The sequence below is a fragment of the Brachyhypopomus gauderio genome, chromosome 1 (assembly GCF_052324685.1).
Source record: "Brachyhypopomus gauderio isolate BG-103 chromosome 1, BGAUD_0.2, whole genome shotgun sequence".
Classification (NCBI taxonomy): Eukaryota; Metazoa; Chordata; class Actinopteri; order Gymnotiformes; family Hypopomidae; genus Brachyhypopomus; species Brachyhypopomus gauderio.
The window spans coordinates 49,717,680-49,741,324 of record NC_135211.1 but is presented as its reverse complement, the minus strand read 5'-3'; the positions used below and the strand labels follow the sequence as shown (position 1 = coordinate 49,741,324).

Here is a 23,645-nt window from a genome sequence, read left to right as displayed (position 1 = left end):
TGTCACAGAGGATGTTCATTTGTGGTAAGTTTAATTATGACATCAGTGTCACAGAGGATGTTCATTTGTGGTAAGTTTATGTTGCTTGTTACAGGGAGCAGATGTTGCAGACTGACTGCAGTGTGTCTGATGCTGCTGTGTGTTCTCCTGCTGACTGTCATCATAGTGATGTGGGTCAAGTTCACTGCAGAGAGAGACCAGTTACAGACCAGTAACTATAACCTGACTATAGAGAGAGACCAGCTACAGAATGAGAGAGCGAGATTCCTGATGATGTTTTCAGATCTGGGTGAGTGAATAGTGAGTGATTGATTAGTGGGTGAGGGATCCGTATGCAATTTTGGCTTATATGAGAATTGACTGTTTATGCATGGCTTCCAAACTGTATGACCAGAGAGAGACATTAACGAGCCAGGATGGTCGTATTTCAACTCGAGTCTTTACTACGTCTCTACTGAGAGGAAGACCTGGAGTGAGAGCAGACAGTTCTGCAGAGAGAGAGGAGCAGACCTGGTGATCATAAACAGCAGAGGGGAACAGGTGAGAGAGAGAATTAAATAATTAACTAACAAAGAAACAACTATTTAAGTCAAGACATTATACAGTATATGCGGAATGTGAATGTACAGTCGGTTGCTGGGAATGGGTCACAGTTGCTGCACCTCTACAGGGCTTTGTGCAGATGCTGAGCAATAATATAATAGTTTGGATTGGTCTGACTGACCCACACAAGAACAACACCTGGGAATGGGTGGACGGCACTGCACTGACCACTAGGTAAGGGGTTACTGAATTGTTCTCTGCTCACAATGCATTTACTGACTCTTGCTCTTTGTTCCTTTGAGAAACACTGTAGAAAGTCTGATTCTCTGTTTCAGTTACTGGCTACCAGGAGAACCCAACAGAGACAATGACCAGTGTGCCAGGTCCGATAAAGTAAAGGGCTGGGCTGATTACCCCTGTGATTCCAAATCTGCTTCAATATGTGAAAGGAATATTGTTCGCTGAGTCCTTGACCAGTCACAGTGCTACATGATAATGATAAAATCCACGTTTTTCTATGTGTTGATTACAATTAACTCAATCCAGTACATTTAGCACTGTGCTCCAGCGCTACCCCGCCCCCTGCTTTGGCTCCGCCTATGGGTAAGGCAGTTTTCATAACCTCGGACATACTACCTGTCATCTCGTACTGCTTTGGCATACTAGGAGGGAAGGACGGGTTTTCGGATTCAGCCCTTGACTTTGATCAGAAGGCACAAGATAGATATTGTCTTTCAGTTTGAGAAGCTTATGACTTCCCCCTGCTGGCCATGAGTAACAAAAAAGCCCAGTCTGTAGTAAGTCAATTTAGTCTCAGGTTTTTCTAAACGTTTTTAATGTACAATTGAGTAATCAGCCTGGTTAATGGGATTTAATCTGAACACATCTCAATTATGACACTGAGCTCAAAGCTTTGAAGGTTAGCAGAAGCCATAACCCAAACCTGAAGGGTTTAGAAGTTAAACGAAACTTGTGGTCTTAACCACAAGCTTCCTTGTCTTTAACGTCATATTGCCACAAATAAAAGGCCCCTCTCTGTTTCCTCTATCAGAGACACAGAGAGATCAGAGTCAGAGAGATCAGGGCAGGACAGGCGTTTAACACCAAGACCCTTCACACGATGCAGAACGGGCACTTCGTCAGAGCTAAAGTCAGTAGTACAGAAGGTGACGAGATGAGTCAGTCTATATACTCAAACGCAGGAGCTACTGCCAGCAGGCACGACCCAGACGACAGCAAGTTTATATATGAAGACATGACCCGATCAGGCAGGATCCACATACAGCCTCCCGGTGCAGTATACTCACACACAAACACACACACACAATCGCAGTTGGTTTACACCGTGTAACAGTGTGAGACTTGTGACTGTTTAATAAACATACTTGTACTCATTCTCCACTTGTTTTACCACATGTACTGTGAAAAATAAACTTTTCAGAAATAATTTATACTGACTATCTGTGTCCAAACTCTTAACAAGTAATGAGTAAGTAAATTCATGCACCAGTAATATACAAGTGTTCTCAAGAAACTTGGTATATGTTAAATTTTCTTTACATTTTACTCTTTTTACTCTTTTTTCTTTACTTTTTGTACTCTTACTGTTTTGTCAGTTAAGTAAGACATTTTTTTTTTAGTTTATTCTCATCAAAATGTCCTCTTTGGTATGGTTTTGCCTAAATAATAAGCAAATTTTTTCCCCTTTGGCCAAACAACTGTAAAAAATTTATTTGATTTTTGAAATAATTCCAAATCATAATTCCAAAATGTTTATCCTTCAATTTAGCATGTTTTGTATTTGAAAACATTTGCAAGATATTTTAAGTCTCTCCATCTTCCGTAAACGCAAACACATACGCTAACCTTGAATGGCTCACAGCACTAGCAACACCTTCTCAGCTACTGACAAATTTAACATCTCATGTTTTTATCAATAATGTTCACTGTTCTCTAGTTTCAGACGCCAATGCTGCAGGGAGCAGATGTTCCAGACTGACTGCAGTGTGTCTGGTGCTGCTGTGTGTTCTCCTGCTGACTGCCATCACAGTGCTGTGGGTCAAGTTCACTGCAGAGAGACACCAGTTACAGACCAGTAATCACAATCTGACTGTAGAGAAAGACCAGTTACAGAGCAAGTTTAAGGCACTGCAAAGACAGAAGGATGTATGTGATGAGGGTAGGTTCATGTTTCTGAAGTACTGGGAAGTGTGAGATCCTGCTTGGAACTGTAGAAGCAGGTCTTTCTGTGTGACGTACAGCTGCAACAAGAGAGGGATGGACGTGCCTCGGCTCCAGTATCTACTACATCTCCGCTGAGAAGAAGACCTGGAGTGAGAGCAGACAGGACTGCAGAGAGAGAGGAGCAGACTTGTTGATCATAAACAGCAGAGAGGAACAGGTGAGAGAGAGAGAGAGAGAGAGAGAGAGAGAGAGAGAGATAGATAGATAGATAGATAGATAGATAGATAGATAGATAGATAGATAGATAGATAGATAGATAGATAGATAGATAGATAGATAGATAGATAGATTTTGGAGCATTTAAAGGAGGAAATGAAATTTATTAAGCAATGGCTTTCTCATTCCTCAACAGAAGTTTATTGAGATGTTTAGAAGAGATTCACGCACATGGATCGGTCTGACGGACAGTGACACAGAGGGGGTGTGGAAATGGGTGGATGACACAGCACTGACCACTGGGTAAGAGAATGAGAGCAGAATCACAGCACTGACCACTGGGTAAGAGAATGAGATCAGAATCACAGCACTGACCACTGGGTAAGAGAATGATATCAGAATCACAACACTGACCACTGGGTAAGAGAATGAGAGCAGAATCACAGCACTGACCACTGGGTAAGAGAATGAGATCAGAATCACAACACTGACCACTGGGTAAGAGAATGAGAGCAGAATCACAGCACTGACCACTGGGTAAGAGAATGAGAGCAGAATCACAGCACTGACCACTGGGTAAGAGAATGAGAGCAGAATCACAACACTGACCACTGGGTAAGAGAATGAGAGCAGAATCACAGCACTGACCACTGGGTAAGAGAATGAGATCAGAATCACAACACTGACCACTGGGTAAGAGAATGAGAGCAGAATCACAGCACTGACCACTGGGTAAAAGACCACAATGGACTGAAATTAACTCTGACTCAATAAATCACATGTTCTGTTCATGCTAACACAGATACAGGAAATAGAACATATTGTGGTATGATTTTATTGAAGACCTCCTTGCAACAAGGGTTTGATGCAGGAAAAAATCTGTTAAATGTGAGGCTTCAGTCACTTCAACTTCACTTCACTTCAACACTTCTATAAGTGTTAGGTTTCATGTAAGCCTGTGAGTTTTTCAAGCGCTTAGACCCACACCAGCCTGAGACCGTTGCATCTCGGGCGTAACAGTAAGTACGTTCAGGGCTGGTTAGTAGTCACACTGACTGGGAATGCTGTAAGAAAGTTTTGTAAGATTTTCAAGCTAAATATTTTATCGACTTTCCAGTTCACAAGAAAGTAAAACAGACGACCAGCCCTGCAGGAAAATGACTAATGCCTAAAATGTTTGCTGTCCAATCATCACTCGACTTAGTAGCTGTCAGAGCTACAGCTGCTACACAAGGACATGCTCCACCCTCGTAAACCTTCTGTGACATGTTCCACCCTCGTAAACCTTCTGTGACATGTTCCACCCTCTTAAACCTTCTTTTCTGTGCTCCACTCTTTTAAACTAGTGGATTTTCCTTAAAAAGAAAGACAATAAAATTTTTAAAGGCAGTATGCAAGAATTGCTTAGTATGAAAGAGAAATTAGATGAGAATAGAGAACAGAGAATAGGAAAGAGAAGTCACACTGTTACGCTGATCTCTACAGATCAGATACGTTTGTGCTGTTAATTTCATTCCTTGAACTAAACGTGAATTTTAATAATACAACTGTATGTTACCTGAAAACCACCCACTGTCCATGAGTAGGACACACAGACTACATGAAAACACATGAAAAAACATAAGAGCTGATTTGATCTGCGGTCTTTCAGGTACTGGGAACCTGGAAAGCCCAATTCCGATGGATGGACTGATCAGGACTGCGCAGTAACTGGGTCAACACCAGGGAGGGGGTGGAATGACAAACACTGCCAAGAATCACACTTATGGATTTGTGAGAAGCAAATACACTCCTGATGTTAAAGTATAATCACCGTATGGCTTGGACATGTTCGTTAAAAGAACGTTATCAGCAGGTGGTGTTCGAATGACATTTTTATATAAAAAAATATTTTATATTATTTTTTTCTTCTTTTTCCACATTGTTGTGTCATGTTTTCAAGGATTTCCCATTCAAAGTGATGATTTTGTGATTATGTCACAAAGATTTTTGCACACAGCTATAAAAAAACTGATTGAAAGGCATATGAACGTGTACCTTATTTAAAACGTGTACCTTCAAATTATTTAAAGCTTAATTAGTTGTTCTGCACAAATAATTAATTGTACATATGCTTAAGAACATTTTAACTGGAGTGAAAATTGTTGGTTAAACACAGCAATATAGTCCCTTCACAATGGTGGCTGACAGGCCCGTTGACAGTCTTGCTGGGGCCCGGGACAAGAAAGTTTCATGTGCCTGGTTTATACTTGACGCGTCGCGAGCGGCGCGAGGGTCCGTGTGGCGAAAATGACGTAATCGCAGTGGCACCGCCCGTGCGCGAGGGCCTCACGCGCTGTCGATTCGCGAGGTCGTGCACATCTCGAATTTTGTAACTTCGCACGCGCCGCGCTTCAGCGCAATGAACAAAGTCATATTTGCAGGGTTCATACACCTTTACAAAGTGGAATTCAAGCACTTGTACGTCACTTTAAAGGTCCATTTCAATATTTCCCAGCACGTTAAACTTAATTAAGTTAAATATTTATACATATACTCGAAATGATTCGAAATAATTCGCTTTTAATCACATTAATTAATGGTTGTTTCTTTTCAAAACGCCCAATCTTCACGACTTCACGTTCTCTCATGTTTCGTCCTGGAATTACAAGAGGCTTGTATTTGTTAACATAATACAAGAGAACTGTTCAGTCAGACAGATATTTGTTGTGAAACGAAGCAGTTACAATTTCAAGCATTTTCAAGTACTTTATCCTAAATTCCAGCACTTTTCAAACCTGGAACACAATGCAACATTAAAATTGGTCGGGTAAATGTTTTTCCTCTCTTTACTGCGCTCCAGATTTCTGTATTTAATTTAACTATCCACCACTGTATTTCCCGCTGTTGTGCGGGTACCAGCCGGCTACAGTCGGTGCTGGATCAAACCATTTTTTAGTGGGAGGCGGGGGGTGTATGCACTTAATGGAAAATATGCAGATAGGTAAAAAAAACATATATATTTTAGCAATTTAGCTTATTTTGAGTACAGAATTTTATATTAATGAAAGATTTCAAGATTATAGTAAAAATTATAGACTTTAAATAAAAAATAAATTGCTGGGCTCTTTGATGGGCCCCCCTGGCCCTGGGGCCCGGGACAACAGACCCGGTTGTCCCCCCCTGTTGACCGGGCTGGTGGCTGAGAAGGGCAAGACAAATTTACATTTTAGGAAACAAAATTCTAAAAATAAATGTACCCTTTTACCAGTAGGCTTCTGAAACCAACTTACAAATGGCGAGTCAGATGGAAAGGATAGTCACAATGCACAGTGCAGGAAGTGCTTGTTGCTGACCTTTGTGTCAGTGAAACTAATGGAGTTTGCAGCGAGCAGTAACACTAAAAACTAAAACACGTTTTACTGCATATTTTTAAATAAACAGTTCTGCTGCCCTCTAGTGGCTACAGTGTGGTCATAGTTCATCATCACTATAGCCCATGTAGTCAACAGTTGTGCACACTGGAATATTAAAATCACTCCATTAAAATCACTCCATCGCAGGATCAGTTCCCCCTTGATTTTTTTTTTAGATTATGTCTCTCACAGGGGACATCCCTAAGATGAAAATTTCAGAACCCTCCATGATTTCTAAGTGGGAGAACGTAGTTGCAGGGTGTTCAAATACTTATTTTCCTCACTATATGTTGTTAATGTCTGTGTGTTTATATGTGCGTCATGTCTGTGTGTGTCATGTTTTTTGTTCAACGTTGTCTGATCTCATCCCTTTTGTTCGGTGTTGTCTCATTTGTTAAATAAACCTTGTTTTAAAAATTAATGCTCTGTCTTGGTCGTGCCTTGTCCTCACTGTTACACTAATGTTTGCAAACTGACTTTAGATATTAGAGGGTTGAGCATTCAGATTTATAATTCAAATTAATTATGGCCTGTAATTGTTAAGGCAAGTCTTTCAAAGTCAAAGTCAAATTTATTTATATAGCGCTTTTCACAACACACGTTGTCACAAAGCAGCTTTACAATCGTATGGGTCCAGATCCCTAATGAGCAAGCCAAAGGCGACAGTGGCGAGGAAAATCTCCCTATAGGGTGGGGATTAGGAAGAAACCTCGGGAGGACCAAGACTCAAAAGGGAACCCATCCTGCATTGGGCGGCCCGTTAACACAAGTCCGTGGTCGCAGTCATTTTCAAAACAGACAAGTAATTTGGTGACCTTTACCAGATCAGACTAAACTGTGGTATGTAAGTGCACGTAAGACATTTCCACATTATTTCACATTACACCCACCAATGTTTTTTTTTTTTTTTGATTTTGTATGTTGGACCAACACAAAGAAACACTGTGTTAAAATAGTTGATAAATAAAAATCTGAAAAGTGTGTATTACTTTTGCAAGGCACTGTATATATACTCAGGCACAGGTATAGTGATTTCAGGAACACCAATTATTCAGATATGGTTTGGTAACTTCCTAATTTGGTGGCATTACAATAGGGACTTCCTATTCCTATTGAGTTCCACAGCAGTAACGTTGTTTCAAATTAGCCCAGGTACAAGCAAACGGTCACAAGTTTTGAGAGTCTGTTGTAGATTAACGATGTCTCAGGGTGTTGCTGCTGAGATGAGCTTTGATGAGAAGCTCAAGAGAGGAGAAAGAGTGGAAATGGTGGTGGATATTTATGAGAGTGCAGATGATGTTAAAGGTCATGACCTCAAAACACCAGTAACGGATACAAGCAAGCCACAAACCAAACAAACAGGTACGTGGGGACTTTTCTTTGAGAGCTTCTTTATCTGAGAACTCAGAAATTAGTTAACATACAGAACATATCCAAAATTATGTTTCAGTTAAATAATTATGTTGGCCTAATTAAACTAGCTGATGTTAAGGAAAAGTTAGAAATGGAATTAAAGGACACAGTGTTTCAGTGTAATAATGTAACCAAATGTATTGATTATGGATAAAGAGTGCTAAGTCTAAAGCTAATGTGTTTGTCCTGACAAGGTTGTAAAAGTGTAAAGAGTGATTACGCTAAGGATAAAGACAAAAAGACACTGGTATAAAGATGGACAGATAAAAATGTACATATAAAAAAGACTAAACCATATTTCTGTGTGTTGATTCCTCACTATAGGAGGAGACACAGCAGTGAGCAGATGTTCCAGACTGACTGCAGTGTGTCTGGGGCTGCTGTGTGTTCTCCTGCTGACTGTCATCATAGTGATGTGGGTCAAGTTCACTGCAGAGAGAGACCAGATACAGACCAGAAACAACAACCTGACTATAGAGAGAGACCAGCTACAGACCAGTAACAACAACCTGACTATAGTGAGAGACCAGTTACAGACCAGTTACAGTAACCTGACTAAAGAGAGAGACCAGTTACACACCAGTTACAATAACCTGACTGTAGAGAGAGACCAGTTACAGACCAGTAACAACAACTTGACTGTAGAGAGAGACCAGTTACGAACCAGTAACAACAACTTGACTGTAGAGAGAGACCAGTTACGAACGAGTAACAACAACTTGACTGTAGAGAGAGACCAGTTACAAACCAGTAACAACAACTTGACTGTAGAGAGAGACCAGTTACTGATGGATAATGTTGTACTGCACACAGGACTTTCAGTACTGGGTAAGTGAATAAATATGAACTACAGAGATCCTGCACAATGAATACATACTACAACAGGAATAAGTCTACATATAATATTTGTTCAGCCTAAGCTATTTATTATTAGCTATTTATTATGTTATGAAAAAGAGATTTTTTATACACTTTGTGATGCTTATTAAAATCAATGGTGCGTTATGTTCAGCTTAAGACTGTAAAGAAAGAAATTCGCCTAAAGAACAGGAACAACCTGAACGAACTATAAAGTTCCCTTTAAATAAATGTAGCATAACATGAATAAAGAAGTGACAATGCATTGGAAATTGAGACCATTGTTGACAGGTCAAAAATATGTCAAGAAACAGAAGCCCTCATAACACAGATTTACTATGATTTAGTATATTTATGTATATGTGTTTCTTTTTGTGGAAATGTAATGCACAAGGATGGAATTATTTCAACTCCAGTTTGTACTGCATCTCTAATGAGAAGAAGAGCTGGAGTGAGAGCAGAAAGTTCTGTACAGACAGAAGAGCAGACCTGGTGATCATAAACAGCAGAGAGGAACAGGTGAGAAGATTGTGTGTGTTTGAGAGAGAGAGTGACAAATCTAAACTTTAATTCAAGTGCCATTATTTGGTGGGAAAAAATCACACATTAAAAAATATTTTGAATTAAATAATGTGTGAAACAATTATTGGCACCTCCTTTTACCAACAAGACAGCACTTATGGCGCATTTCCACTAGGGCCTGCTTGGCGCGGTACGGTTCGGTACGGGTCGATTCGCAACGGAACGGTACGGTCGCGTTGTGTTTCCATTACAATGGTGAACCACCCCAATGTGGGTGGAGTCGCTGTTGGCGCGCGGGTTGTAGTGTCGTGACATCATTTGTATACGACCACAACACCGGTCGACGCCCCTTAACACATAGCATTATTGTATCTTATTTATCTTTATCTTCATTATTGTATGTGGTTGCTCTAATTATTGATAATAATTTGGTATTACTCAAACAGGCTGAACACACCCTGCATAAAAAGCATCAGTCATACAATCAAATGAAATCAAACTTTATTATGAAATATAGATATTTAAAGTACAACATATGTAAATAATATAGTTATAGTTTTAAAAAAGTGCAAAAAGCAAATATATACGTATAGCTTTATATGAAATAAATATTTATAGTACTACAAGCAACATTTTGTGTGCTTTTACTGGCGTCTGTCTCGCATGGTGTTCACAAGTTCGCCAAGCACCCCGAGGAAAGCCCGGTTGAAGGAAACATTTTCCGCCAACTCCGCTCGCCTCGTCAGTGGAAGGGGAATCTTGAACGTAAAAAATAACAAATATTAAACACAAGCATTCCCGTGAAAGCAACAACAATATAGCGTAACTGCACAAAATGTGTAGCACGTCATCGCTGCTCATGCTGTGTTTATGGCTACAGCTAACTAGCAACTAGCAAGGCTAAGAGCTAGCTATTGTACAGTAGTGACTGTGGTGGTAACATTAACTACAAACACAGCTCTAAATTCCTGCGTTTACAATAGATGCGTTCATATTACGTTCATATTACATCTTTTACGAGCCTAGTAGTAAAACTGTGAAATCACAATACACTCACCATTCTCCGTGGCCTCCAGCACCGACAATGTCCAGCACGTTTTCTCTTCCGTTACTGGCTGGCCGGTGACCGTATATGACATCCATTTGCTGGAACCATTTCCAGTCTTTGCGGTTTGCTCCGCTGCATCCGTTATGGTCCTTCACCGCCCGGTAATCGCGTTAAGCTTTTTTAGCTTGGACCGACCGGCACTGCTGAACGGACCGCTGGTAGCCATGAGTGGCCATTAGCGCGGAAACCTCGCTAAAAACCTTTACATTTCTAGTGGCCCCGTCCAGTTCGCCCTGGATTTTTTGATCGCTGATTATTAACAGAAAGGTTTGTACCTCGGCGTTTGACCAGGGAACAGACTTCGCTCCTTGGGTTTTAAAAATAGCTGAGGAGTCCATAGCATAGCGGAGGAGTCGCTCTCCTGACGCAACCTGTGACGACACTCCCTGGCCAATCAGTGTCATGCTGTTCCTCCACGTCACAGAACTGTACCGCTTCGGAACGGTTAGAACCTCAAGCGAGTCGGTACGAAAAAAGTACCCAAAGGGGCCGGTTCACAGGGTACTGGTACTAATGGAAACACTCACAAACCGTCGCGAATCGAACCGTACCGCGCCAAGCAGGCCCTAGTGGAAATGCGCCATTAATATTCTCCTATAACTCTTCACCAGATACGAGAATACAGAAAGAGGGGTCTGTGACTATTCCTCTTACACAACCTCTCTAAATGGTCCAGAGTCCTGGGTCCTCTCCTCTGTACTCCCCTCTTCAACTCACCCCACAGATGATCTATTGCAGGTATCACCAAATGGCGGACCGCGGTCCGGATCCGGACCCGAACGCCGTCCTGTCCGGACCCAATCACATTCCTGATTAACTGGATACGGACCCAAATGCCAAAAAAATTTTAACGGGAGACTATATTTTAAACCGGAGAATTTATTTTCAGACGAGTGTTACGTTCACCATGGACGTAATTTGGGGGGGGGGGGACTTTTTCAAAAGCCGGCTTTGGTCCCCCCCAGTTTTTACGGTTAAAACCAAATATTTAAATAGCGACGAAAATCCATGCCCCCCCCACTTTTGAAATCAAAACTACGTCCATGACGTTCACCCATTTGAGTGTTACGTTGCCCCCCCCCCCGCTCAACAACTTTCATTCTCCAGGACCTAAGGTCTGAGCTATCTGCCAAAAATGGACCGCAGAAGGATTTAATTGATTACCCCTGATCTATTGGGTAGAGGTCTGGGGACTGAGATGGCCATGAGAGGAGCCTGATTCTGTGCCTTGTGAACCATTTTTGAGTAAATTTGGCCACATGTTTAGGGTCATTATCTTGCTGAAAGACCCAGTGATGACTCATCTTCAGCTTTCGGGCAGAGGCCACCAGATTCTGATTCAAAATGTCCTGATATTTTAAAGAGTTCATGATCCCAGGTCATCATCATCCCTTGGAGGAGAAACAGGCCCACAGCATCACTGATCCTCCCCCATACTTCACACTGGACATGAGGTGTTTTTCTGTGTACTCATCTTTGGTGTTACCTTAGACCCACTTAAGAGTGTTTGTTGCCAAAAGTGCAGGTGAGTGGCTATTGTTTTGTAGCCATTGCCTGAATTATGGTCGACACACATCTGCCTTACTTGAGTAGTGTGTTCTCTTATCTTTCCCATGTTTTAAGTGTGACGCTGGGCACAGGGAGACGGACGAGGCACGAGTCCGCTGGTTTCGACCAACAACGTCACTTTATTATAGCCTACAATTGATGAGCGCAGACAGCGCACAGATAACGTTTAACATGAACGGACACTTGACTCACACGACGAGCACAGGACACTGCGCAAACGCACATTAAGTAGACAAACCACATAAACCCCACGTGATGACGAGACGAGCCACAGGTGAGACGAATTATCACAAGACGTAACCGCACACACGGAGATCCACAGACGCAGACAAGTAGACGCAGACAACGTAAACACACGCCCAAAAGGAGGGGTCGGGGGCCATAATGTGACATTAAGAGTGAGTAAGAGAAATAGACCTCTCTGTAATGCAAGATTTATACCCCAGGTGAAACAGTAAGTGATGAATTACTAATTAAAGTATCCTAGATACTTTGATCCAATTTATTAAATACATTTATTTCCAAGAAATTGTTCAGTGCCAATAATTGTGGAACAGGTAATTTTATGGGATATAATTATTTCTTAGTCAGGATATTTTCTCTTTTTTTCCACTTGAGTTGAAGTTTTTCTAAATTGTTTCAGAGTGAGATTATTCTTCTGCAATAAATTTCCTTTATTTTAAGGCTTGTAACACATTTTAACTAGGGGTGCCAATAATTATGGAGGCTATGTCAGGGCTGGCTTGGATGCCACGCCTTCTACCTCCACAAGAGGCACCCGAGTCAGTCCTAGACTGAATCAGCGTAATCAGCAATGATCCGTTTCACCTCTTGCCATGGCTTCTTAGGGAAGCTTGTGTAGACGGATCGTTGCTGTTTCATTTTGGTCATGCCGGTGTTACACCAGATTCTGTGACCATCGAGTTTTGTGACCACAGAGGGCGCTATTTCATAGTTTCTGTTCACAGGCACCAGCGCTTTACGAATGCTACGCTGATGCGTTTCTTTACTCGTTTTGTTGGTGTCCACCAGCCAAAAGATGACAGATCATTTACATTTTATCTTCTCTTAATTATATAAATGTACTTAAACAAGAATGTTTCGTTACATCTTTTTACACGAAAATAGCAAGCTTCATCGTAAGCAAGTTCTGTAAGATGCTGTCATTACAAATGGTAATTCTAAACATTTGGATAAAATGCTTAAATATAGACTAATAAAAGGTTAGGGTTATTTTTTCATTGTTTTCTGTTATTGTGGGGTCACGGTGTACTACTGTTACCTGGAGATTCATTGGGGTCACATATTCTGATGGCTGCCGTCAGAATTGGTGACCCCAGTTAAAAGGCTCACCTGTACATCCCATTCATGATTGTCACTGTGGTCACAAAACTCGATGGTCACAGAATCTGGTGTAACACCTGTACGTATCAGTCCTTCTCCGCTTTCTCTGGTGTTGCATTTCGTTGTAAGGTGTCTCGCCACCTTAATCTCTCTCACTTGCCTATTACTTATTCGAGTCTCTATCTCCTGCGCCTCTTACTGGCTCATCTCAAGTTTTCCTCCAGCTATCTCTCTTCCTATCGGCTACTCTTTTATTTTGGGAAGGGTTTTGTTTTGTTGCGGCATTCGCCTGCTGCCACTCTTCTCCTGGCGTCCTTAGTTCCATTTTCACGCGTTGAAGTTATTCCGCGTTCTTTTCGTTGTCTTTGTTATTTTCTCTCCCGTGTGTTCACGGTTTTGTTTATTTTGCACGTCGAATTTTCTGCGTCCTTTTTAGTTTCGTTTTCACGCGTTGAGTTTATTCCGCATCCTTTAAGTTTCGTTTTTATGTTTCCCTGTGTGCATGTTTTCGTGTGCACACAGTTTTGGGTTTACTGGCTTTATTTCCTGCCTGCTTTATACGGCACTTGGGTCTGCCTCTCCCTATGTTTCAGGCTGCTGTAGCCTATTATTATTGTTAATATAAGAAACAACAAAACATGACATTACATATAGAGGTCTTTTATCAGCTATGGTGTAACAATATGAAGGACGAAGCAGGTTGCAGAGTCAAGAGCAAACTTAAACGTTTTATCGGGCAAGATGTGATATACATGAGCAAGTGATCTGTGCTCGATTATATGATACTGTCACGAGCACTAGGTTCGGTGATTGATTGTTGCACTGAGATGTAAGTGTGCTTCTTGTTGAGCTATCTAGTAAATTGAATTGAATTGAATTGAATTGAATCACTTTATTTATCCCCAAGGGGGTAATTAATATTGGGCACAACATCACAAGACAGACAACCATCATGAATACCAATCACAAGCAAGGAGTCTAATATCCAAAGCAGGGCCGGCGCCAGAACATATACAGTGAGGGGGCGTCAGAAAATTTCGGGGGTGCGAACGTAAGTTGTTGAGCGGGGGGGGGGGGGGGGGGGGGGGGGGTGCGTGTAACGATTGTCGAGCGGCCGAGGGGGCACCATGTAGCGATTGTTGTAAAATAAATGGGTCTTATTTTTTACATTGAGGGGGCGGGACACCTCGCCTGAGGGGGCGACGCCCCCATTCGCCCCCCCCCCGTGGCGCCGGCCCTGATCCAAAGATAAATATCAGTGTTCATTTAGTAATCTAATGGCTTCAGGAACAAAGGTTACTCTCCGCCGAACAGTCCGACATCTAAGACAACGATACCTATGGCCATGAGGCAAAAGTTCAAACTCATGATGAAGAGCATGTGAAGGATCATTAATAATAGACCGACCTTTCTTCAGTGTTAGCTGTTTGTGCAATGCACTCAAAGGTCTAAGTGGGAGTCCGACAATTTTTGAACATGTAGATACTAAATACTGCAACCGTTTCCTATTTTTTAAGCTCAGAGACTGGAACCAACAGATAAAAGAAAAATAAACAACACTCTCAATAAAAGAACAATAAAATGTAAACAACACAGATGTATCAACGGAAAAGGACTTAAGCTTCCTAAGAAAATACATACGTTGCTGACCTTTTTTTAAAATAGTCTCTGTGTTGTCTTCGAATTTTAATTTATCATCAAGAATTGTCCCCAAGTATTTGTAAGTGCTAACTTTCTCTACTGCTCGTCCGTTTATATAGGTATCAGAATTCACAGGTGGCAACTTAGAAAAATCAATAATCATCTCCTTGGTTTTCGAGACATTCATCACTAGGTATGAACGTTCACACCAATTTATAAACTCCTGCAAAGCTGGACCATGATCCTGATATTCACCAGAGAGCAGAGACAACAGAACTGTATCATATGCAAATTTTATAATGTACTGATTTTCATGACCACTTCTACAGATATCAGTGTATAGGATGAATAGTAACGGGGACAATACGCACCCTTGAGGTGAACCAGTAGAAGTATACATAATGTCTGAGAGGTACCCTCTGTGACCTCTTGGTCAAGAAGTCCATAATCCAACATATCAGCCCATACTCTAATCTAAAAGAATATAAAAGTTTCTCAGCTAAAAAAAAGGCTGTAAAGTATTAAATGCAGAAGAAAAGTCCACAAATAGAATTCTTGCTCTCGTCTTAGGTCCTTCAAGATGCCTATGAAGTACCTCCAGCAAAAATAATTTCGAATCATCTACTCCCCTTCCGGGTCGATATGCAAACTGTAGGGGATCTAAATTATCTGTAGTAACTTTAAGAATATGAGATTTAACAATCTTTTCCAATGATTTCATTACTAACGAGGTAAGAGCTATTGGGCGAAAATCTCCCATAACCTTAGGACGAGGTACTTTAGGAACTGGAACTACTGTGGAGTGTTTCCATGTCTGGGGAACGATACCACTGGTCAGGGAAAGTTGAAATAATTGTTGGAATACAACTGCCAGTTGATTTGCACAATATCTTAATGTCCGACCACAAATTCCATCTGGGCCTGCTGCTTTATTTACGTTTATAGATTTGAAACACTGGGAAACACTAGCTATATCTGTAACGGTGGGGTGGTACCATGACTAGGGGGCGGACGCACTGGCGCTAGAGAGCAGGACTCAAGGCTGTTAGAGGTTGCCATACTGGCTAACCGGAAAGCGCCCACACGGATAACTCTACTCTTGCGTGGCATGGCAAAACACAAACACAATGACTACAGACTAATCAGATAGGAACACGACACATACTCAAGGTAACTCATACAACTAGATTTATGTGAAGTATACGAGAAAGATGATCATACACAAAGAACCACAACATACGACGAGAGGCTATACAAAGACACCGGGACTAAACACGAGACCTAAGCAGAACAAACAGAAACGAAGACCATAATACATACTATACACTCTAAACCTGGAAACACTGAACACATCGACTACTACACTGAACACAGACTCTCAGAATAACACACAGCTTGATTACAACATAAGGACAAGATAACACTGAATCACCTTACACACTTAAACTAGAACGAAGTACACACAGCAGACTTTAACAAGGAGAACGGATTCAAACATACAAACCGAAGTACATGCAAGACGTAGAGTGAAACAAACAGAACAGAAGCACACGCAAGATCCAACCCTATATCTACGACCTGAAACAAGACTCTCAAACATACATATGAAATGAAACATTGACCCACACCGAATACCTGGAACACAAAGAATAAATACAAACCCAAACGAACACACAACAAGTGACAGCTGAATCCAATGACAAAAACAGAGGCGGAACTAAACAGAAACCGAAAAGACTAGAGGAGGAGGAGCCAGGCTACACAGACAGGGAGGGGGGGCGGAGCCAGGTGTGACAGAACCCCCCCTCTAAGGCGCCACTCCGGGGCGCTCGGAACACCAGACAACAAAACAAGTCACGCAGGCATAGGAGCAAAACCAGGACGAACAACACGGAAACCTGGGAACAAGACAGGAGACACGGGGGCAGGACCAGAAGCAGATGCAGGTGAAAACCCAAAACCAGAACTGAACATAGAGGACACGGAAGAGGCAGGGGACACAGGGTCAGGGAAAGGAAGCGGAATACGGGTTACTGTAGGCACGTCACAGGATGGCACACGTCCAAGTGACCTAGAGGCAGGGAACAAACCGGAACCCACTGGAGGCACTCCAGATGACGAGGCTGTGGAAACGGAAGCAGTGCCGGGTGTGTGAATGGGAGTGGATGAGGAACCAGCCAAACGAACAGAGGGAGAAGAGGGGAATACAGTAGTAGACCTGGGGGAAAGCACCGGATCAGAGGAACAGGAGAACACAGAGGTGAGTATACGAAAAACAACAGACACATGAACAGGAACGAGCTGAACACACTGACAAGGAACCGGAACCATACAGGGTACAAAAACACATGAACCTGAAACATACATGGGTACAGGGATGACAGAGGAACGGTATGAGGTCACGGGAACTGGCACAAACACATATTCAGGGACAGGAGTCCAGAACAAAAGTTTCATGTGGGCCATGTGTCCCAGGAGTTCCCACATCTTGGGGGTTATGTTAACCCCTGTGTCATGGACGTAGTCCCCTTGGGTGGCTGTTCCCAGCAGTCCCTGTGTCTGGGTAGGGGGAATGGGCTGCGTAGGTCCTGGCGCAAACTGAGCAGTCTGAGGGTCAGGCAAAGACCCCTCGCAGGACACCGGAATGGGCAGCGACAACCACCTCCCAGCAGCGGGAACAGGTGGCGACAACGGCGGCGACCGCCTCTGGATGGCGGGAACAAGCGCCGGCGTCGACCCCCTCCGGGCAGCGGGAACAGGCGCCGGCGGCGATGGCTCAGACTTCCTGCGGGGCAAGGGAACAGGTGCAGACCCCTCCTGGGCCTGCGGCACACTCGCCAACCTCTCCTGGGCTCCACACTCATAAACAGGCCTCTCCTGGGCCTCACGCTCACAGACAGGCCTCTCCTGGGCCTTAAACGCACAGACAGGCCTCTCCTGGGCCTCAAACGCACAGACAGGCCCCTCCTGGGCCTCGAACTCGCTGACAGGGCCCTCCGGGGCCTCGAACTCGCTGACAGGGCCCTCCGGGGTCTCGAACTCGCTGACAGGGCCCTCCGGGACCTCGAACTCGCTGACAGGGCCCTCCGGGACCTCGAACTCGCAGGCAGGACCCTCGGGTTCGCTCTCGGACCGCTCCTGGACCTCGGGTACGCTCTCGGACCGCTCCTGGACCTCGGGTACGCTCTCGGACCGCTCCTGGACCTCGGGTACGCTCTCGGACCGCTCCTGGACCTCGGGTACGCTCTCGGACTGCTCCTGGGCGGCTGGCGTAGGCGTAGGCTGGGCGGCTGGCGTAGGCGTAGGCTGGGCGGCTGGCGTAGGCGTAGGCTGGGCGGCTGGCGTAGGCTTAGGCTGGGCGGCTGGCGCAGGCTGGGCGGCTGGCATCGCTCTGAGGTACTGTTCAGCCCTACGGGCTGCTACAACCTCTGGGTCGGACCAATCGTGTGTCCAATGTTCTGCATTATACTTGCCAAAGCGAGCTCTAAGCATTCCAAAAAACCCATCCAAAGTCTCCATCTCATGGGCTCTCCGTGACATTAGGAGATCGGCCCATTGTAGGGCCTTCCCCTCCAGGTATTGTAGCAGGTATCTAACCTTAAGAAATTCGGGAGGTTGTGGGCCGAGCAAACAGTCAAAAAACAATCTGCTCTGGTAAATAAAACCTTCCAGAGGGCCTTCCCCATTAAACTCATGTGGAGGACTAATCTCCGAAGGCAGTTCAAATGGTTCTCCTCGTTTTATCCGTTCATGCAGGTCCCTAGGAAAAGCGAGGACCTCCACCTTATGCTCTCTCGCTGCGTCCTGACTTGGTGGGTCAATCTGTAACGGTGGGGTGGTACCATGACTAGGGGGCGGACGCACTGGCGCTAGAGAGCAGGACTCAAGGCTGTTAGAGGTTGCCATACTGGCTAACCGGAAAGCGCCCACACGGATAACTCTACTCTTGCGTGGCATGGCAAAACACAAACACAATGACTACAGACTAATCAGATAGGAACACGACACATACTCAAGGTAACTCATACAACTAGATTTATGTGAAGTATACGAGAAAGATGATCATACACAAAGAACCACAACATACGACGAGAGGCTATACAAAGACACCGGGACTAAACACGAGACCTAAGCAGAACAAACAGAAACGAAGACCATAATACATACTATACACTCTAAACCTGGAAACACTGAACACATCGACTACTACACTGAACACAGACTCTCAGAATAACACACAGCTTGATTACAACATAAGGACAAGATAACACTGAATCACCTTACACACTTAAACTAGAACGAAGTACACACAGCAGACTTTAACAAGGAGAACGGATTCAAACATACAAACCGAAGTACATGCAAGACGTAGAGTGAAACAAACAGAACAGAAGCACACGCAAGATCCAACCCTATATCTACGACCTGAAACAAGACTCTCAAACATACATATGAAATGAAACATTGACCCACACCGAATACCTGGAACACAAAGAATAAATACAAACCCAAACGAACACACAACAAGTGACAGCTGAATCCAATGACAAAAACAGAGGCGGAACTAAACAGAAACCGAAAAGACTAGAGGAGGAGGAGCCAGGCTACACAGACAGGGAGGGGGGGCGGAGCCAGGTGTGACAATATCAACATTAATATTAAGATTAGGATTAAGAGGTTGCCTAGAACTAAAACCTTGCCCCATGTTAGCCTCCCAATCTAATTTACCTGGAATATCCCTTTCAAACCTAGTAAAAAATGAGTTAAATGAATCAGGCAAACAATCTTCAGTAACTCCCTCAACTAAAACTCTTCTGACAGGGACTCCAGATGAGTTTACTGATGCCATGTTCTTTATTCCTTGCCAAGCAGAATGAAGATTCCCTAATTTAAATGTATGTTCAATTTTGTTTTTGTAAGCTAGCTTTACACGTCTGATAGCAGCTTTGACTTCTTTATTAACCTCTTTTTTCTCAAGTTCTGTGCTTGTATAAAATATTTCTTTTTTCTTCTTTATGATAATTTTTAAATCTTTTGTGATCCAAGGCTTGTTATTGGGAAATATGGTTATGCATTTGGAGGGGATGTTACAATCAACACAGAAGGCAATATATGATGACACTATATCTACCTGATCACTAATACTGTCTTCAGGGTTTAAGAGTACATCCCAAGAAGTACATTCAAAACAGCCTCTAAGATTTTCAATGGCACTTTCTGACCACACTTTAACAGACTTCACAGACTTCTCTGCCCTCTTAGCCACCGGTTTATAAGACGGAGCCAACAGGACAGAATTATGGTCAGCAGAGCCTAGAGGGGGCAACATGACATAAAAGAGTGTATCACATCATTGCTTCCATTGATTACTGTTGCAGTTATAAATAACCCACTTTAATATTGCTATATCATAAACACAAAGAACACAAGACAAGGACAGACGTACACAAACCAGACACATGTGCAACACATAACTTTAACCAGAAGAGACAGGTGACATGAATGACTAAGATGAACACACACGGCAGTGTACACACAACCATGAGCACACGTGGACACAGACAGAGTCCACACGTGGGACAACGTCTCGTGCGCCTCCTCCAAACATCCAAAATACTATGCAGGGCCATCAAGGTCCCAGGCTTCTGTGGGTGGGTGTGTGTTACCATTGTGTGTATGTTACCATTTTACCATACCTGCAAATTTCCCCATTGCAGGATTTATAAAGGATTATCTTATCTTATTTCACAGGAGTTCATCACTAACATCTTTTCCCACACTGAAGCTTGGATCGGTTTGAATGAATTAGATAACACCTGGAAATGGGTGGACAACAAAGTACTAACCACTGGGTAAGTGACCATGTTAGTGATCCAAAGTCCTCTCATGCATCATTTTAATGCACCTGAGCAGTTATTGCTAATGATACAAGACCGGGCTTGAATTTATGGTCTTTGGATCAAATAAGCCTAAAAAGTCCAGCACAACGTACAAATGTAACATTCCGTCATTGTGCTGACTTTCAGTCACTGTTACTCAAAATGCATGAGCTCAATATTTTTTAAACGGTAAATGCTGCCCTCTGCTGGTGGAAATGGAATTCCATACTTCACCTGTTCCTCATAAATGATTCAATAAAAAAATCAAAGCTGACTACTAATGCAGTGATAACTGTAGCATGTGGCAGGCTACTGGGGCAATTAGTCTACTATTATGGGCACTTACAGCACAGTCCCAGATAGACTGAATTCATTCTATGCAGATTATAACATCATAATGTTTCACATTACGAGTAGTGACACGATCACCATCTGGGTAGAGGATTGCAGCCTTCAGGTAACACAGTATTTGGTTATCAAGGCTCTGCAGAAAGTTTACTCACAGAAGGTAGCAGGAACAGATGGCGTACTACCAAAGGCACTGAAACATGTGCTTTGCAGTTGGCAGGAGTGCACACACACACACACACACACACACACACACACACACACACACACACACACACACACACACACAGAGTCAACAGATCACTCACCCAAGAGACCATTCCTCACTGTTTTATATACTCCACTTTTATTCCTGCCTCAAAAAAAGCAAGAGTGGTAAACTGAAATGATGACCTTCCATTTGTATTAATGGTATGAAATTGATAGAAAACCAAGTACACAATAATAATATCATGCTGGAGTCAATTAACCCCCTGCAGTTCACCTACGGCCCAGACAGGTCAGTCAACAATGGAGTGGCGACTGAGCATAATTCTGAACCCATATGTGAAATACATATACACATATAAATACAGAAATACATGTGTGTGCGTGCCTTTCTCCAATTACAGCTCAGACTTTAGTACAGTTAGGCCCTCCAAACTGGTTAGGACAGTTTGATTCATAGAATTACCATATCTCCTCTAATAATAATAATGTGATTGACATTTGATTTTTGTCTGCATTGTAAGGTGTGAATTTCAAGGGCACTTTTATGCTTTCAGGTTCTGGTGGAGCAATGAACCAAATCACTATCAAGGCAGTGAGCACTGTGTTGTAACTGCATGCACATTTTCTAATTACAGTGTCTTCACCTGGTGTGATTATCCCTGTGGAATGAATGTGCATGGAATCTGTGAGAAAACGTTAAACTGAGTCAGAGTGAATGACAGTAACTGAGTTTGAAATTTTGCAAAATTGTTCTTTATACATCGGGGTGTGTATCAAGAATCTTGTGGAAACGTTTGATTCACTTTGTAATGTTTTTCTATTGTTGGTTTTGTTTCTGCTGAATGATAAAATCTTTTGATAAAATGTAAAACATTGTCAACATAGTTCTAAAACTTTGAGGTGCTTCAGTTCCATAATTCTCCCAGCATGTGTAATGACTGCACAACTGATATTGCATGAGCTGCATATTTTAAACATGTAGTAAATGGCGCTCCCTGGTGGTGGAAATGGAATTCTATCCGTTACCGACTCCTCAAATTATTTGCCGTCTTGGAATTGTTGGTCGGAAATTCCTGTTTGATTACTGCAGACATTTTGAATTAAATAAATAAAATTATATACACAATGTCACATGACCGCCCCTCTTTAGCCATTCGTTGTCTGTTGTCCTCGCCACCTGTATCTTGTTTAGCTAGTGAGCACTGGAATAACATGAGAGGGGAGGGGTAAGTAGAGAGAAAGGATAAGTGTGTGAATCGAGAAAGAAAGAGAAGGAGGACATGCGAGTAGCCACAGCGCAGTACCAGCCACCAATAAAGGAAAGAAAGCTGATTACAGAGTTTCCTTCATTTTATTCACCCGTCGCCCATGTTACCAAATCGACAATTACCCCAACCCAAGCGCCCCAGGACCGAGGTGATCTAGCCTCAGAACGGAGATGCCCACTTGTCCATTTTCAATTTTCCACTTTGTTGTAACCTGCGTTTCAGTCTTGATTTGTCTTGGATTCTACCGCGTGTTTCAGTATGTTCAGTAAACTAATTAAAGAAGATTAAACTATTCAGCTGCCCTTTCAGTGTGAATTACGTACCACACTTATCCTTTTGGTTTATTTTATTTTCTCATCAGCCCAGGTCCTCTTTTGAATGCCACGGCATTCACAAAAGTCAAAGTCAAATTTATTATAGCGCTTTTTACAACACATGTCACAAAGCAGCTTTACAATTGTATAGGTCCAGATCCCTAATGAACAAACCAAAGGCGACAGTGGCAAGGAAAAACTCCCTATGATGGTGGGGATTAGGAAGAAACCTCGGGAGGGCCAAGACTCAAAAGGGAACCCATCCTCCATTGGGCAGCCTGCTAGCAGAAGTCCGTATTTGTGGTCCAAAAGTAGTTCTATAGTTAGTTATGGTTCTAGTTCCCAGGCCAAGTAAATCCAAGAAAGTCCACTGTTGGGTTTCATGTTCATCGTTTACTCCTGGTCTGTTCCCCTGACTTCAGTCCTGTGCACACACTCGATAAAACTCCTCCATTGCTCGTTGAAAGCCAGGCGATATACACAATAAACTATGGCTCCTATTGTCTCTGTTGAAAGTTAAGATGGTTTGACAACCATATAAAAACAAACGGATGCTTTGGTGTCAATTCTACTTACACGTGTAATGACCACACAAAGTTATGAATTTCAATCATTACTGAATTGCATGAGTAACGTACTTGACATGTTCCTCAAATTATTTGCTGTATTGAACTTGCTGTTCGGTACCTTGGCTTACTGTGTGTCCAAATTATTTGCGGCTTACTGTGTGTCCAAATTATTTGCGGCTTACTGTGTGTCCAAAGCAGTTCTAGTCTCTCCCCTCCACCAAGCCTGGTCCAATGCATTAACCAAGTATGCAACTCTTCAGGTGC

The 23,645-nt window shown here is 42.8% G+C and overlaps 2 protein-coding genes and 1 long non-coding RNA gene across 3 annotated transcripts in view; 2 read left to right on the top strand and 1 right to left on the bottom strand.

Annotated features, from left to right (window-relative positions):
- The window catches only part of LOC143509664 (uncharacterized), a 7,791-nt gene extending 1,038 nt beyond the window's left edge, over positions 1-6,753 (top strand). The window contains exons 2-10 of the mRNA XM_076998535.1: positions 95-289; positions 395-540; positions 671-777; positions 861-999; positions 1,571-1,835; positions 2,501-2,722; positions 2,805-2,944; positions 3,140-3,246; positions 4,595-6,753. Coding sequence (XP_076854650.1) covers positions 95-289; positions 395-540; positions 671-777; positions 861-999; positions 1,571-1,835; positions 2,501-2,722; positions 2,805-2,944; positions 3,140-3,246; positions 4,595-4,739 — 1,466 coding nt within the window. The 3' untranslated portion in view covers positions 4,740-6,753. The remainder of the gene's footprint in view (positions 1-94; positions 290-394; positions 541-670; positions 778-860; positions 1,000-1,570; positions 1,836-2,500; positions 2,723-2,804; positions 2,945-3,139; positions 3,247-4,594) is intronic.
- A 749-nt stretch (positions 6,754-7,502) lies between these two features.
- Positions 7,503-22,300, top strand: LOC143523931 (uncharacterized). Its single transcript, XM_077018245.1, has 5 exons — positions 7,503-7,700; positions 8,076-8,579; positions 9,004-9,128; positions 20,545-20,645; positions 21,785-22,300. Exons 1-5 carry the CDS (start codon positions 7,538-7,540, stop codon positions 21,933-21,935), a joined length of 1,044 nt encoding a protein of 347 aa, XP_076874360.1. The 5' UTR covers positions 7,503-7,537; the 3' UTR covers positions 21,936-22,300.
- LOC143524490 (uncharacterized) lies at positions 9,611-10,556 on the bottom strand. Its single transcript, XR_013133481.1, has 2 exons — positions 10,189-10,556; positions 9,611-9,889 (listed from the first exon to the last, which is right to left on the bottom strand). It is a non-coding gene; the product is annotated as an uncharacterized LOC143524490 (long non-coding RNA).
- Positions 22,301-23,645: the final 1,345 nt, after the last annotated feature.